General features: G+C 40.0%; 1 protein-coding gene across 1 annotated transcript in view; it reads right to left on the bottom strand.

The window, feature by feature from the left end:
* The window catches only part of LOC122920026 (mucin-2-like), a 126,271-nt gene that overhangs the window by 101,755 nt on the left and 7,328 nt on the right, over window positions 1–17,188 (bottom strand). Inside the window, exons 4-7 of the mRNA XM_044269235.1 lie at window positions 10,674–10,734; window positions 7,268–7,408; window positions 5,006–5,170; window positions 3,698–3,792 (exon numbers count right to left, since the gene is read on the bottom strand). Of these exons, the coding sequence (XP_044125170.1) occupies window positions 3,698–3,792; window positions 5,006–5,170; window positions 7,268–7,408; window positions 10,674–10,734 (462 nt within the window). The remainder of the gene's footprint in view (window positions 1–3,697; window positions 3,793–5,005; window positions 5,171–7,267; window positions 7,409–10,673; window positions 10,735–17,188) is intronic.

Below are 17,188 nucleotides of genomic sequence, written 5' to 3'. Positions count from 1 at the left end.
TAATCGTTGGTGTACAGTGGGTATACCAGGGTGCCAGCACATTGCTGGCACCCTGGTATAAACGGCTGACATCGTTGATGCGATGTCAGCCGTTTAACCCTTTCCATACAGCGGTCCGTACGGACCGCTGTATGGAAAAGGTTAACAGTAAAAGGGAGCTCCCTCCCTCTCCGATCGGGGGGCTGCTGTGCCTTTGCAGCCCCCCGATGGGAGAGGGAGAGAGCCCCCAGACAGCCCCCCCAGAGCCCCGTCCTTACCCTTCCCCGTCTGCGCAGTTCTGAGCATAACTGAGCAGACGGGGAAGGTTCCCATGACAACAGGACGCCTGCTCAGGCGTCCTGCTGTCCATGGTGCTGAACAGATCTATGCTGAAAGCATAGATCTGTTCAGTGTAAGTAAAATACAGTACAGATACCTATATAGGTTCTGTACTGTATTTTACAGACATCAGACCCACTGGATCTTCAAGAACCAAGTGGGTCTGGGTCAAAAAAAAAATAAAAATAAGTGAAAAAAGTTAAGATAAAAAAAAAACATTTATCACTGAATAAAAATTAAAAAAAATAAAATACACTACACATATTAGGTATCGCCGCGTCCGTAACGACCTGATCTATAAAACGGTCATGTTACTTTCCCCGCACAGTGAACGCCATAAAAATAAAAAAATAAAAACTATGAGAAAATTGAAATTTTGCCCACCTTATTTCCCAAAAAAGGTAATAAAAGTGATCAAAAAAGTCGCATGTACGCCAAAATAGTACCAATCAAACCGTCATCTCATCACGCAAAAAATTAGACCCTACTCAAGATAATCGCCCAAAAACTGAAAAAACTATGGCTCTTAGACTATGGAAACACTAAAACATCATTTTTTTGGTTTCAAAAATAAAATCATTGTGTAAAACCTACATAAATAAAAATAAAGTATACATATTAGGTATTGCCGCGTCCGTATCGACCGGCTCTATATAAATATCACATGACCTAACCCCTCATGTGACCACCATAAAAAATAAAAATAATAAATTGTGCAAAAAAAGCAATTTTTTGCCATCTTACGTCAAAAAAAGTGTAATAGCAAGCGATCAAAATGTCATATGCACCCCAAAATAGTGCCAATCAAACTGTCATCTCATCCCGCAAAAAATTAGACCCTACTCAAGATAATCGCCCAAAAACGGAAAAAACTATGGCTCTCAGACTATGGAGACACTAAACAATTTTTTGGTTTTAAAAATGAAGTTATTGTATAAAACTTACATAAATAAAAAAAATTGTATACATATTAGGTATCACCGCGTCCGTGACAACCTGCTCTATAAAATTACCACGTGATCTAACCTGTCAGATGAATGTTGTAAATAACAACAAAAAAAAACGTGCCAAAAAGCTATTTCTTGTTACCTTGCCGGACAAAAAGTGTAATATAGAGCAACCAAAAATCATATCTACCCTGAACTAGTACCAAAAATACTGCCACCCTATTCCGTACTTTCTAAAATGGGGTCACTTTTTTGGAGTTTCTACTCTAGGGGTGCATCAGGGGGGCTTCAAATAGGACATGGTGTCAAAAAAACCAGTCCAGCAAAATCTGCCTTCCAAAAACCGTATGGCATTCCTTTCCTTCTGCGCCCTGCCGTGTGCCCGTACAGCGGTCTACAACCACATATGAGGTGTTTCTGTAAACTACAGAATCAGGGCCATAAATAATGAGTTTTGTTTGGCTGTTAACCCTTGCTTTGTAACTGGAAAAAAAATATTAAAATGGAAAATCTGCCAAAAAAGTGAAATTTTGAAATTGTATCTCTATTTTCCATTAAATCTTGTGCAACACCTAAAGGGTTAACAAAGTTTGTAAAATCAGTTTGAATACCTTGAGGGGTGTAGTTTCTTAGATGGGGTAACTTTTATGGAGTTTCTACTCTAGGGGTACATCAGGGGGGCTTCAAATGGGACATGGTGTCAAAAAACCAGTCCAGCAAAATCTGCCTTCCAAAAACCGTATGGCATTCCTTTCCTTCTGCGCCCTGCCGTGTGCCCGTACAGCGGTCTACAGCCACATATGAGGTGTTTCTGTAAACTACAGAATCAGGGCCATAAATAATGAGTTTTGTTTGGCTGTTAACCCTTGCTTTGTAACTGGAAAAAAAATATTAAAATGGAAAATCTGCCAAAAAAGTGAAATTTTGAAATTGTATCTCTATTTTCCATTAAATCTTGTGCAACACCTAAAGGGTTAACAAAGTTTGTAAAATCAGTTTTGAATACCTTGAGGGGTGTAGTTTCTTAGATGGGGTCACTTTTATGGAGTTTCTACTCTAGGGGTGCATCAGGGGGCTTCAAATGGGACATGGTGTCAAAAAAACTGTCCAGCAAAATCTGGCTTCCAAAAACCATCCGGCGCACCTTTCACTCTACGCCCCGCTGTGTGGCCGTACAGTAGTTTACGGCCACATATGGGGTGTTTCTGTAAACGGCAGAGTCAGGGCAATAAAGATACAGTCTTGTTTGGCTGTTAACCCTTGCTTTGTTAGTGGAAAAAATGGGTTAAAATTGAAAATTAGGCAAATAAATGAAATTCTCAAATTTCATCCCCATTTGCCAATAACTCTTGTGCAACACCTAAAGGGTTAACGGAGTTTGTAAAATCAGTTTTGAATACCTTGAGGGGTGTAGTTTATAGAATGGGGTCATTTTTGGGCGGTTTCTATTATGTAAGCCTCGCAAAGTGACTTCAGAGCTGTAGTGGTCCCTAAAAATTGGGTTTTTGTAAATTTCTGAAAAATTTCAAGATTTGCTTCTAAACTTCTAAGCCTTGTAACATCCCCAAAAAATAAAATATCATTCCCAAAATAATTCAAACATGAAGTAGACATATGGGGAATGTTAAGTCATCACAATTTTTGGGGGTATTACTATGTATTACAGAAGTAGAGAAACTGAAACTTTGAAATTTGCTAATTTTTCCAAATTTTTGGTAAATTAGGTATTTTATTATGCAAAAAAATTTATTTTTTTGACTTTATTTTACCAGTGTCATGAAGTACAATATGTGACGAAAAAACACTCTCAGAATAGCCTGTATAAGTAAAAGCGTTTTAAAGTTATCAGCACTTAAAGTGATACTGGTCAGATTTGCAAAAAATGGCCTGGTCCTTAAGGTGAAAATGAGCCTGGTCCTTAAGGGGTACTCATTCTTATATTTGGATTCACCTGTGTATGTAGGTCAAGGGTCACTGAGTTTACCAAGAAAATTTGAGTTCCAATAATTAGTTCTAAAGGTTTTGGAATCAATAAAATGACAACAGTGCCCAAATTTATGCACCTGCCTAATTTTGTTTAAACAATTATAGCACACTTTCTGTAGATCCATTAAACTTCATTTCACTTCTCAAATATCACTGTGTGTGTCTCCTATGTGATATATTTAACTGACATTTTTTATGGTAACAATTAACGATTTATACAGGAAAATCATGACGATTAACAAGGTTGCCCAAACTTTCGCATCCCACTGTATGATCAGCTTTGCTAGATCGGTTTTCAAATGGATTCTGACAAATCCTGATCGGAACTCATCTTCAGGTTTAAGTTCCTCATTTTTGAGAGCATAAAATATAAGCATGGAAAGATCTTAAAATATTCATCAGATCTATAGTTAATTTCAGATAAAAACAAATGCAATTTATCAGACCTTGTAGTAAATTTCTGGATCCACGAGATTATGACATGGGCTAAACAGCCCAGTGAAATCAACGAGTTGCCCACACCAATGCTTTGCATATTCAGCTGAAAAAAAATTATAGACATTGATGCATCTACTGCAACACAACAACAATCACACTGTGTAATGGCCAAAATTCTGAAAGATACCACTAGATGGATATATGAATGATGAGTTAGTTTTCCAAATAAGAACCAATTATTTACAGTATTTGCACATCTCATACATTAGTTGGCAGATCTCATACATTGGGAGCATGTTGCTAGGATATGCCCCCAATGTCTGATAGGTGCGGTTCCTACCTCAGGAACCCGCATCTATCTATAAAACGGAGAATGCAAAAAGGAGAGCAGACCACACATTCACGGCCACCCTCTATTCATTTCTTTAAGACTTACGAATGTAGTGCGCTCGGCTATTTTTGGAAGTCCCAAATAAATGAATATGAGGAGCACCAGACAAGTGTGGCCACCAGTCCAGTCACTTCTATTGGGCTAACTGAAATAGCCCAGCCAGCACCTGGCTATTTTTGGCACTCCCATAGAAATTAATGGAGGACAGCCGCTCATGCGTGGTCCCCTCTCCTTCCTGCGGGCTCTGTCTTTGTGGGACCACCTATTGGAAATTGCTGGAATATCCTTGCAATATACCCCCAATGTACCCCCAATGTATGAGATTCCATACCCCTTTAATATGACTATCCCTGACAAGAATTACAGGACAGTAAAAAGTTTAAATAACATAAGAAATTCGAAAGCAGGGAGCAGAACAAGTCCATTTGTTTTTTGCTCCATCCTCACCCCCTTTCCATACAACAAAGAACACACTGGGGCAGATTTATGCAATTATTTTGGCCGTGCCTACAAAATTCTTTCTGTGCACTAAAAATATGTTCTTGCCCCCCAAAAACTGTTGAGTCTAACTTTACACCACCAATAAATCACCTTTTTTTCAGGGCATGGGGGCACATTTAGACCATACTTCTTTCATGTGACAATATGCCCCTTTGCTGCGAAGCCACACCTTCTTGAATAAAATACACCAAAAACCTGGCACATTTCCAATAGTATATCTGCCCCACTGTATCACACACAACTTGTGTAGCAGTTTTTGATACAGTTGTTTTGAGCCAAAGCCAAAAGTGGGTTGAGAGGGAACAAACAATAAAAAGGAAGGACGTCTTTCTGCTGGATCCCCTTCTGTCATTTGCTAAAAAAAACACTGCCACAAAATGTTGTGTGATACCAAAAGAGATTATGGATAGGATCAATTACCCACCACTTTCCACACTGAGAGTACAAGGATCATCATATATGTCATTGATTTTTGGACAGTCAGCATTCACTCTCCATGTATTGACGAAAGCAGCAGCTGTGCCCTGGATAATACCACTCACAGTCCTGAAGTCATCATTTTGTACATTGTTAAAATTTCCACAAAGTCCTAGAAAATAGAGGGACATTCATGGAACACATAACAGTAGATTACCCTACAGATAATTTGAAAATCGTATATACTACCAGCAGCACAAAAAATTGGTTCTTCTTCCTCTGTGTATTTTATTGTATTGCTATGGAGCCCTGCTACAGACTAGGCAGCAGCCTCCTGTCACACAGGAGGACAGGGGCTGTTGCTAACACACTTTGGCTCCCCCGATCCTCATCGTATTCAGCATTTCAGCATTCAGATGCTCGTGGTCAGGAAATTCATTGGAAAACCAGGCACACTGCCTTGTAGGCTAATTAACCTGTAATGGTACTTTTAATTTAGAGACCCGTTACATAGTTAATAGTTGCAGTACATAGTTAATACGGTTGAGAAAAAAAAAAACACATACGTCTATCAAGTTCAATCGAGGGATAGGTGAGGATGTAGGGAGTGAGACCCAGACTTTACACATTTTTATAAGCATTGAAAGTTTATTTCTGAAATCTTAATACTGGTGACCTATCTTCTGCATAGGTCATCAGTATCTGATTGGTGGGGGTCCGACACCTGGGATCCGCTGGTTGAGAAGGCAGCGGTTCTTGCAGTAGCATCATGGCCTTCTCACAGCTTTCCCTAGGCCAGTGACGACACGTTCATCGGTCATGTGGACTAGCCGCAGCTCAGCTCCATAGAAGTAAATAGGGCTGAGTGCAAATACTAAGCACACCCATTATGCTATGTATGGCACTGTACTTGGTAATCTGCAAGAGTGCCAATGCCTTTTCCAGCAGCTGAACAGCGGGAGTACGACATCGATCAGATACTGATTACCTATCCTAAGGAAAACCCTTTTAATGTTACTTACTTTTAAGAATTCATCTAAATCAGTTTTTTTAAACAGTCCTTTGTTCCTGCTTGCTTCATTCTAGATTTTAAAAAAAGTACTTTTGATCTATATGAAAATCAGCAGTTAAGTGCACTGAATGTGGGCCTCCAGGCTATTTCTGTTTTTACTGTCAACCCCTCTATTTTTGATTAAATGGCCCTAGTCGTCTTGCCTGGCCCTATTGAGAAGGAAAAGAAAGGCTGACAAAGGAAACTGGAGGAGCAAGGGGGCATAGAGTGGCTTGAGCTCACCCTCACTACTCATTTCCATGTATATTAAAAGTATTTTATCTGCAGAATGAAGCAAAAGATCTCTAAATGAAAGGTGTCTTTACATTCAGCTGAACTTGTCCTACAAGGCATTGAGTATTAATATCCTGGTGACAGATTCCCTTTAACATAATTATCATTAGAACGTTTCTGATATTGCCATACTCTACAAAACAGTACTGAACAACATCAGTTCTCACTAGTTGCATTGATGCTTAACTGCCTTCAATGCTTAGGGCTGCATGAGCTATTGATTTGGCCATGGGTGCAGCTTCCTTTAAAAGGGAATGTCTTATTGAGACAACCCCTTTTACTAAATCAAAATGTAAAATAAAAATGTGCGGAGAAGACATATACTAAAAATGCATATTAAAGGGCATTTAAAGAGGACCTTTCACTAGAATCAAAAATCTAAACTAACTATACAGACATGGAGAACGGCGCCCAGGGATCTCCCTGCACTTACTGTTATACCTGGGCGCCAATCCGTTCTCCCGGTATAGCCTCCGCTATCTTCATATGTTAGGCTCCACCCAGATGAACCTGCCGGCGTCTCCTTCTCCCAGGCTGTAGCGCTGGCCAATCGCAGCGCTCAGCTCATAGCCTGAGAAGCTTTTTTTTCTCTCAGGCTATGAGCTGAGCACTGCGATTGGCCAGCGCTACAGCATGGGAGAATGAGACGCCGGCAGGTTCAACTGGGTGGAGCCTAACCTATGAAGATACCGGAGCCTATATCGGGAGAACGGATCGGCGCCCAGGTATAACAGTAAGTGCAGGGAGATCCCTGGGCGCCGCTCTCCATGTCTGTATAGTTAGTTTTGATTTTTTATTCTAGTGAAAGGTCCTCTTTAAAAGGGTATTTAAATCTCAGCAGGAGAAAAGCAAGTAGAAGACATGGAAGTTACAAACTAATGTCTTTGCCATTAACAAGAAGACTTTTACCAAGAAGGTTCTTACCACACGTTTGAGTTTTAAATTCAGGATTCAGGACCACATACAGCTGCATTATGGGTAAAGTTTGAACCACTACCTGAAGTCCAAAGCTGGTTGAATGCACAATAATATAGAAAGGTGAGGGCTGAAAGATGATGACTTTTTCTGAAACTAAAATCATGCAGACAAAACATAATCAGGGCAAAGTGGTCATTTATTTTTCTAAAGCAAGAAATTCTCTTTATTATGTAAAATATTATCTCTAAAAACATGTGATGTCAAAATTTCAAGTTATTCTCATTGTTTAAAGACTGAATTCATACTGCATTTGCAGTGTCTGTTTGCTGTATATGCAGGAAAAGCTCCCGACACATATGCCAAACATAACTAAAGACCACCATTCTTCTGATCACTTTACTCGGTGCTTTGCATTGCATCGATTACAACCTCAGGTTATCTTGGGTATGACTGAACAATCTTGGCAGATCCTTTCAAGTTCTGTCAGGGTTGACTGGAAACATTTCTGCAATTTTCATATTTCTCCAGGGTTTCTTGAGAATATCTAGTTCAAAAGTTGCTCCTATGTTATCTAGGCTATGCACATAGGGTTGTTATATGTTGGAAAGTGGATTTTCTCTAGTTTGAGGCCCAAAGCACAATGAGCATCATCAATGATGTTTCTGTACTTTGCTAAATTCATTTTCCCCACAAACCTGACCAGTGTTTGATTCCCTCCAGCTGACAATCATCCTCTAATCATACTTTCTTCATAACTATAGCTAAAATTAGATGTGCCAAATTGTGCCAGAAAGTACCAAAGTCTGGAACAACTTATGTCGGACTTCAGAAGTATCCGCAACAGTAAATGTGGAATGAATCGTTGTTATTCAGGAAGGTTTAATCTGAGTACTTGTATACTATAATTACCTTTTTACCTATATAGTATAATTCTACTATTGAAAGGAAACCATGCTAACTGCTGAGCCACCATGCTATATAGACAGATGTGTGTTTTTTTTTCAAATAATACAATTTCACACAACTGTAAGCCAATCTAACTTTTGAAACCTCCTATAGCTAGTTTTATACCTTCCAGTCAAAACCCTGTCCACCCATGGTGGAAAATGGTGCCTGAGTTTACAAATAAAACCAGTGTTAGACCATTAAAATAATTATTGGCTGCATTGAGGGGCGGGTTTCATCTGCAAACAATGGCCACCACCTATAAATCTGACCTAAGAGTGATCAATGGAAACAGAGTGCACCAGAGAAGAGCTTATATAATTGGTATTTTTCACAGGAGAAAACAATATATGTACAGTATTTGTTTTATTACTGACTCCAATGCTGAAATGATGTTGCTGAACCCAACCCAAGTTCATTATGTAATTGCAAGGATTTATTTTGATCAGTAAATTAACTCTACATGAGTCATTTAATAAAAACCAACAAAAAAAAAGCTAAATCCATGTAATGAACAGAAATATTACTGAATAGTGTAAGGCTCTGCTCACATTATGTCTGAGCTTTCCATCAGATGTGTACATTACTTTAGGACTATACCTTTGAAGGGACATTGACAATTGAATCCTACTGTAAAGTGCATACTAGGTGGTGACAGACAAACTAGTGACCTCTATCTGGTGAATGCATTTTATGTACAGTACAGACCAAAAGTTTGGACACACCTTCTCATTCAAAGAGTTTTCTTTATTTTCATGACTATGAAAATTGTAGATTCACACTGAAGGCATCAAAACTATGAATTAACACATGTGGAATTATATACATAACAAAAAAGTGTAAAACATCAGAAAATATGTCATATTCTAGGTTCTTCAAAGTAGCCACCTTTTGCTTTGATCACTGCTTTGCACACTCTTGGCATTCTTTTGTTGAGCTTCAAGAGGTAGTCACCTGAAATGGTTTTCACTTCACAAGTGTGCCCTGTCAGGCTTAATAAGTGGGATTTCTTGCCTTATAAATAGGGTTGGGACCATCAGTTGCCTTGTGGAGAAGTAAGGTGGATACACAGCTGATAGTCCTACTGAATAGACTGTTAGAATTTGTATTATGGCAAGAAAAAAGCAGCTAAGTAAAGAAAAACGAGTGGTGATCATTACTTTAAGAAATGATGGTCAGTCAGTCCGAAAAATTGGGAAACTTTGAAAGTGTCCCCAAGTGCAGTCACAAAAACCATCAAGCGCTACAAAGAAACTGTCTCACATGCGGACCGCCCCAGGAAAGGAAGACCAAGAGTCACCTCTGCTGCGGAGAATAAGTTCATCTGAGTCACCAGCCTCAGAAATCACAGGTTAACAGCAGCTCAGATTAGAGACCAGGTCAATACCACACAGAGTTCTAGCAGCAGACACATCTCTAGAACAACTGTTAAGAGGAGACTGCGTGAATCAGGTCTACATGGTAGAATATCTGCTAGGAAACCACTGCTAAGGACAGGCAACAAGCAGAAGAGACTTGTTTGGGCTAAAGAACACAAGGAATGGACATTAGACCAGTGGAAATCTGTGCTTTGGTCTGATGAGTCCAAATTTGAGATCTTTGGTTCCAATCACCGTGTCTTTGTGCGATGCAGAAAAGGTGAACGGATGGACTCTACATGCCTGGTTCCCACCGTGAAGCATGGAGGAGGAGGTGTGATGGTGTGGGGGTGCTTTGCTGGTGACACTGTTGGGGATTTATTCAAAATCGAAGGCATACTGAACCAGCATGGCTACCACAGCATCTTGCAGGGGCATGCTATTCCATTTGGTTTGCGTTTAGTTGGACCATCATTTATTTTTCAACAGGACAATGACCCCAACACACACCTCCAGGCTGTGTAAGGGCTATTTGACCATGAAGGAGAGTGATGGGGTGCTGTGCCAGATGACCTGGCCTCCACAGTCACCTGACCTGAACCCAATCGAGATGGTTTGGGGTGAGCTGGACCGCAGAGTGAAGGCAAAAGGGCCAACAAGTGCTAAGCATCTCTGGGAACTCCTTCAAGACTGTTGGAAGACCATTTCTTGTGACTACCTCTTGAATCTCATCAAGAGAATGCCAAGAGTGTGCAAAGCAGTAATCAAAGCAAAAGGTGGCTACTTTGAAGAACCTAGATTATGACATATTTTCAGTTGTTTCATACTTTTTTGTTATGTATATAATTACACATATGTTAATTCATAGTTTTGATGCCTTCAGTGTGAATCTACAATTTGCATAGTCATGAAAATAAAGAAAACTCTTTGAATGAGAAGGTGTGTCCAAACTTTTGGTCTGTACTGTATATGCCACGACCTTTCCTGGCATATAAGGCAAACATAGGGCTCAAATACAAAGTGAACAGAGCCCAAATTTCATTTGAACATGTGATTGGCTTATTAACAACAGCAACTTTTCCCCATCTTTAAATGTTTTGGTGCTATACCTGAATACACAGGCAGTCTGGTTCTTATTCCATTCATATAGATTTCTCCGTGAGATTTTACCTCTAGTTTCTAAAAAAAGAAATATTATATTAAGTGACTTACAGAGACATTTTCATGGTTGTTGCTATCTTAAGGTAAAAAACAAAATGTAAACTTTGGATGAAACTGATTCTTGTGAATTTTTAAGTAATGCCTTTGTATATTGCATAGTATAAAAAGTATACAAAGATGACCAAAATGATATAATTTTCCAATACATATTCTGTACAATTTCATGTTTTTAAAGAACAGGGGAAATTTATATCCACTGGATGCAAAAAAAAATACAAAAAATGCTAAATATAGGTTCCTGTGAAACAACAGCATGCAGAGATCTTAAAAACCACGAGAAACTGATACAGATAGTACCATAAATTGGAATGTTTTAAATTATCATTATAATGCAAATAATAACATTTATCTTATGAAACCAGAATACCCTAAAATAACTACTGAAAATGCTGATCTTTTGTCTTTTTGACATTTTTCACAGAAAGCTTACTTTTAAGCCCTTATAACAAAGTATGTTTTACTCTTTTCTTCGTGTTCGCTTTTTGAAGTCCATTACTTTTTATTATTCCGTTGATGTAGCCTTGTATTGTAAGGATATTTTTTAAGTGCTGATTGGTTCTGTCCCTTTAAGTATGTTCCCTTTTATTATTTCCATTCTGTGTAATGATGCGCCTTGTAATGTAGAACCCATCCCCCATTGTGCTGATAAGACCACACTACTGAGTAATCTCAGATACATGTATGCTACACACAGGAGCAGGGGCTAACAGGTTTAAACTCTGTGACATACATACATTTGAGGCACTCCATTGAAGACTTCATTCTAGGTAAGATGTAAGTTTTTTTTTGCCCTATCTCTTGTACACCCTGGAGTGCTGTCCATATGCCACGAAATGGTGAACAGAGTACCACCACATATTGCATGTTGCATATTTGGGCTAGTAATGTTTATTTCCATTTTTTTAATATTCTGTATGTAATTTGTTTACCTTATATTTAATCACTTAGTAAATATATATATATTTATATTTACAGCCTGTGTAAGCTTATTCATTCTCAAATATTTTGAATTCACTTTACGGTTACTAGCCTAAGCTTTTTTTTGTGCGGGAAGAGTTGCATTTTCTAGTTGCATCATTTTGGGGTATAAACACAATAGGAGAGATTCATCAAGACTGGCGCTTTCGGCACTGATCTTGAAATCCAACACCCTACCGAAGGATGCGCCTAATTCATGATAAGGTGCATGATTTGTTATAAATTCGGAGCATTCTCCAGCAGTGGGTGTGCCTAAACAGAAATCTATGAAAGCTCAGGGCGGCAGTACATTTCTGGCTTTATTTGTGACAGAAAACTGGAGTAAATGAAGATAAATTTGTCAGAGAAGGGCGATGTAGACAGTGAGAGATGTGACAATTTTGTAAAGAGTTGCAGTTAAAAAGTTATTCATGTGATGAAGGTTATTCAAAAACGGAGAGAAAACCAGCCTTTTGCTAAATTAAGTAAATGTGATTTTGCTGTAAGAGAAGTTTATTTTCCTGGGTAACATACTATCACCTCAACATTTCTATATGGACCCCGCTAAAGTTCAAGCTGTAGCTGATTAGGCTAGACCCACTTAAGGCCCTTCAAAGAATTCTTGGTTTTGCGAATTAGTATAGAAAGTTAAATAAAAATGTCTCAGTCATTGCCAAAGCACTTATTGATTTAACCAGGAAAGGGGCGGATCTTCTTCATCAGTCTCCTGACACTCGGTCCGCCTTTGAAGCTCTTAAAGACAGCTTCATCCGTACACCTGTACTTTTTCAACATGATGTCACCAGTTTATTATTGAAGTGGATGTTTCTAAGATTGGGGTGGGTGCTGTATTGTCTCGGGGTCATCCTCTTTAACCATGTACATACTTTTCTAGATAATATTCCTCTGCTGAGAGGAATTATGACATTGGCAATTGGGAACTATTAGCTATAAAATGGGCCTCTGAAGAATGGCATCTTTGTTTTGAAGGAACTCTTCGTCAGATTATTGTACATACTGGTCATAAAAACCTAAAATAGCTTGACAGTGCTAAATGCTTGAATTTTAGACAAGCAAACTGGGCCTTGTTCTTCATTCATTTTAATTTCATTGTCACATATCATTCTAGGATATGAAAGTGGATGCTTTGTCACATAGCTTTAATACTAGTGACTGCATCAAATGTAACCCTGTTAACATTCTTTCTCTTGGTCCTGCCTCTGAAATAAACTGTTGTCAGGATCTGGCTCACAGTAATCTTCCCTCAGGAAAATAGTTTGTTCCTCCAAATCTTTGTCTTAGAGTTTTAGAGGAGTCCCATTGTTGTGTACTTGCAGGTCATCCAGGAATTTCTGGTACCACACATCTGGTATCTAGATCTTACTGGTGGCCTACTTAGTCATGAGATTTGACTGCTTTTGTCTCCGCATGTGATGTCTGTGTGAGGGCCAAGATATGCAGGAGTTATCCTGCAGGTTTACTTTGCCGTTTGCCCATACCATAGAGTTCTAGGATTTCATAACAGGCTTTTCTTCCTCCCAAGGAAGACCAGTCATTTGGGTGATCCTTGATAGGTTCTTTAAAATATGTCAATTAAAAATCGTTACTAACTCTAAGAAATTATCTACCTTGTTTGTTAACAATATCTTTGCTTGAGAAATAGATTCATCCTGTAATTCCTCCTTCTAAACCTCGAATATGAGGTGGATAGGAATCTTGACTTTCAGAATATTCAGGGCTCTCTTCAGTACCTTATCCATTGGAAGTGACATGGTGCTGAAGAGAGAACATGGGTTGCTGCTCAGGATGTTCACCCTCCTCGTTTAAAAAGGAAGTTTAATCTTGAGTTTCCTTCGAAGCCTGCTCCCCATGTTAAGGATCTGGTGGTCTCTCTTAAGAGAAGGGTAATGTAATAAACTTACCTGTCCAGGGTCCAGCAGCATAATCCTCAGCTTCAGCACAGACGTGCTGGGAGAGATGCGCTATGCTCTGGGCAAATCATCAGTATATGATCGTGGGGGTTCGACACTCAGGGCCCCCGTCAAACAGCTGTTTGAGTAAGCAGTGGTGCTTGCAGTAGTGTTACAGCCTTCTCCAGCTTTGCCTAGGCCATGTGGCATCACATTCACCAGTAACACGACATAGGTGTAGCTCAGCCCCATTGATATGAATGGGGCTGATCTGCGATACCAAGCATAGCTGCTGTAAAATGTGTCTGGTAAGCTGACAGAAGACAGCCCCGGGTAACAGACTCCCACCAATCAGATACTGATATACCGATGACTAGGGATGAGCGAACTCGAACTGTATAATTCGGGTTCGTACCGAATTTTGGGGTGTCCGTGACACGGACCCGAACCCGGACATTTTCGTAAAAGTCCGGGTTCGGGTTCGGTGTTCGTCGCTTTCTTGGCGCTTTTGTGACGCTTTCTTGGCGCTTTTTGAAAGGCTGCAAAGCAGCCAATCAACAAGCGTCATACTACTTGCCCCAAGAGGCCGTCACAGCCATGCCTACTATTGGCATGGCTGTGATTGGCCAGAGCACCATGTGACCCAGCCTCTATTTAAGCTGGAGTCACATAGCGCCGCCCGTCACTCTGCTCTGATTAGCGTAGGGAGAGGTTGCGGCTGCGACAGTAGGGCGAGATTAGGCAGATTAACTCCTCCAAAGGACTTGATTATTGATCGATCTGCAGCTGTGGGTCATTGAGCTGCTGATACTCAATTGCTCAATGTTTTTAGGCTGCCCAGACCGTTTGTCAGTCACTTTTTTCTGGGGTGATCGGCGGCCATTTTGTGTCTTGTGGTGCGCCAGCACAAGCTGCGACCAAGTGCATTTAACCCTCAATGGTGTGGTTGTTTTTTGGCTAAAGCCTACATCAGGGTGAAGCTGTCACACCAAGTGCATTTAACCAGCAATAGTCTGTTTATTTTTTGGCCATATACTACATCAGGGGCAAGCTGTGCCTGTCACCAAGTGCATTTAACCCTCAATGGTGTGGTTGTTTTTTGGCTAAAGCCTACATCAGGGTGAAGCTGTCACACCAAGTGCATTTAACCAGCAATAGTCTGTTTATTTTTTGGCCATATACTACATCAGGGGAAAGTTGCGCCTGTCACCAAGTGCATTTAACCCTCAATGGTGTGGTTGTTTTTTGTCTAAAGCCTACATCAGGGTGAAGCTGTCACACCAAGTGCATTTAACCAGCAATAGTCTGTTTATTTTTTGGCCATATACTACATCAGGGGCAAGCTGCGCCCGTCACCAAGTGCATTTAACCCTCAGTAGTGTGGTTGGTCAAGCTGTCACACCAAGTGCATTTAACCAGCAATAGTCTGTTCATTTTTTGGCCATATACTACATCAGGGGCAAGCTGCGCCTGTCACCAAGTGCATTTAACCCTCAGTAGTGTGGTTGGTCAAGCTGTCACACCAAGTGCATTTAACCAGCAATAGTGTGGTTATTTTTTGGCCATATCCCAGTCTAATTCTGTCAGTAAATCCATACCGGTCACCCAGCGCCTAAATACTAGGCCTCAAATTTATATCCCGCTAAATCTGTCATTACCGCTGTACTGTTGTGGCTGGGCAAGTTATTTAGTGTCCGTCAAAGCACATTTTTTGTTTTGGGTTGAAATACAATTCCCAATTTAGCAATTTCATAATTTACTGGTTTCTGCTATATCAGAGCTATTTGAAATCTATCCCTAAAAGAGTATATAATATTCAAGGTGCACATAGGGTCATTCAGAATAACTTCACACACACGCTACTGTGCATTTCCAAGTCTAATTCTGTCAGTAAATCCATACCGGTCACCCAGCGCCTAAATACTAGGTCTCAAATTTATATCCCGCTAAATCTGTCGTTACCGCTGTACTGTTCTGGCTGGGCAAGTTATTTAGTGTCCGTCAAAGCACATTTTTTGTTCTGGGTTGAAATACAATTCCCAATTTAGCAATTTCATAATTTAGTGGTTTCTGCTATATCAGAGCTATTTGAAATCTTTCCCTAAAAGGGTATATAATATTCAAGGTGCACATAGGGTCATTCAGAATAACTTCACACACACGCTACTGTGCATTTCCAAGTCTAATTCTGTCAGTAAATCCATACCGGTCACCCAGCGCCTAAATACTAGGCCTCAAATTTATATCCCGCTAAATCTGTCGTTACCGCTGTATTGTTCTGGCTGGGCAAGTTATTTAGTGTCCATCAAAGCACATTTTTTGTTCTGGGTTGAAATACAATTCCCAATTTAGCAATTTCATAATTTAGTGGTTTCTGCTGTATCAGAGCTATTTGAAATCTATCCCTAAAAGGGTATATAATATTCAAGGTGCACATAGGGTCATTCAGAATAACTTCACACACACGCTACTGTGCATTTCCAAGTCTAATTCTGTCAGTAAATCCATACCGGTCACCCAGCGCCTAAATACTAGGCCTCAAATTTATATCCCGCTAAATCTGTCGTTACCGCTGTACTGTTCTGGCTGGGCAAGTTATTTAGTGTCCGTCAAAGCACATTTTTTGTTCTGGGTTGAAATACAATTCCCAATTTAGCAATTTCATAATTTAGTGGTTTCTGCTATATCAGAGCTATTTGAAATCTATCCCTAAAAGGGTATATAATATTCAAGGTGCACATAGGGTCATTCAGAATAACTTCACACACACGCTACTGTGCATTTCCAAGTCTAATTCTATCAGTAAATCCATACCGGTCACCCAGCGCCTAAATACTAGGCCTCAAATTTATATCCCGCTAAATCTGTCATTACCGCTGTACTGTTGTGGCTGGGCAAGTTATTTAGTGTCCGTCAAAGCACATTTTTTGTTCTGGGTTGAAATACAATTCCCAATTTAGCAATTTCATAATTTAGTGGTTTCTCCTGTATCAGAGCTATTTGAAATCTATCCCTAAAAGGGTATATAATATTCAAGGTGCACATAGGGTCATTTAGAATAACTTCACACACACGCTACTGTGCATTTCCAAGTCTCATTCTGTCAGTAAATCTATACCGGTCACTCAGCGCCTAAATACTAGGCCTCAAATTTATATTCAGCTGAATTTGAATACAATACATTGGGCAAAATAATATTTTTGTTGTTGTGGTGAACGATAACAATGAGGAAAACATCTAGTAAGGGACGCGGACGTGGACATGGTCGTGGTGGTGTTAGTGGACCCTCTGGTGCTGGGAGAGGACGTGGCCGTTCTGCCACATCCACACGTCCTAGTGTACCAACTACCTCAGGTCCCAGTAGCCGCCAGAATTTACAGCGATATATGGTGGGGCCCAATGCCGTTTTAAGGATGGTAAGGCCTGAGCAGGTACAGGCATTAGTCAATTGGGTGGCCGACAGTGGATCCAGCACGTTCACATTATCTCCCACCCAGTCTTCTGCAGAAAGTGCACAGATGGCGCCTGAAAACCAA

Source organism: Bufo gargarizans, chromosome 10 (genome assembly GCF_014858855.1).
Source record: "Bufo gargarizans isolate SCDJY-AF-19 chromosome 10, ASM1485885v1, whole genome shotgun sequence".
Lineage (NCBI taxonomy): Eukaryota > Metazoa > Chordata > Amphibia > Anura > Bufonidae > Bufo > Bufo gargarizans.
Note: the sequence above shows the minus strand (reverse complement) of the source record. Positions and strands in the feature narration are given on the sequence as shown.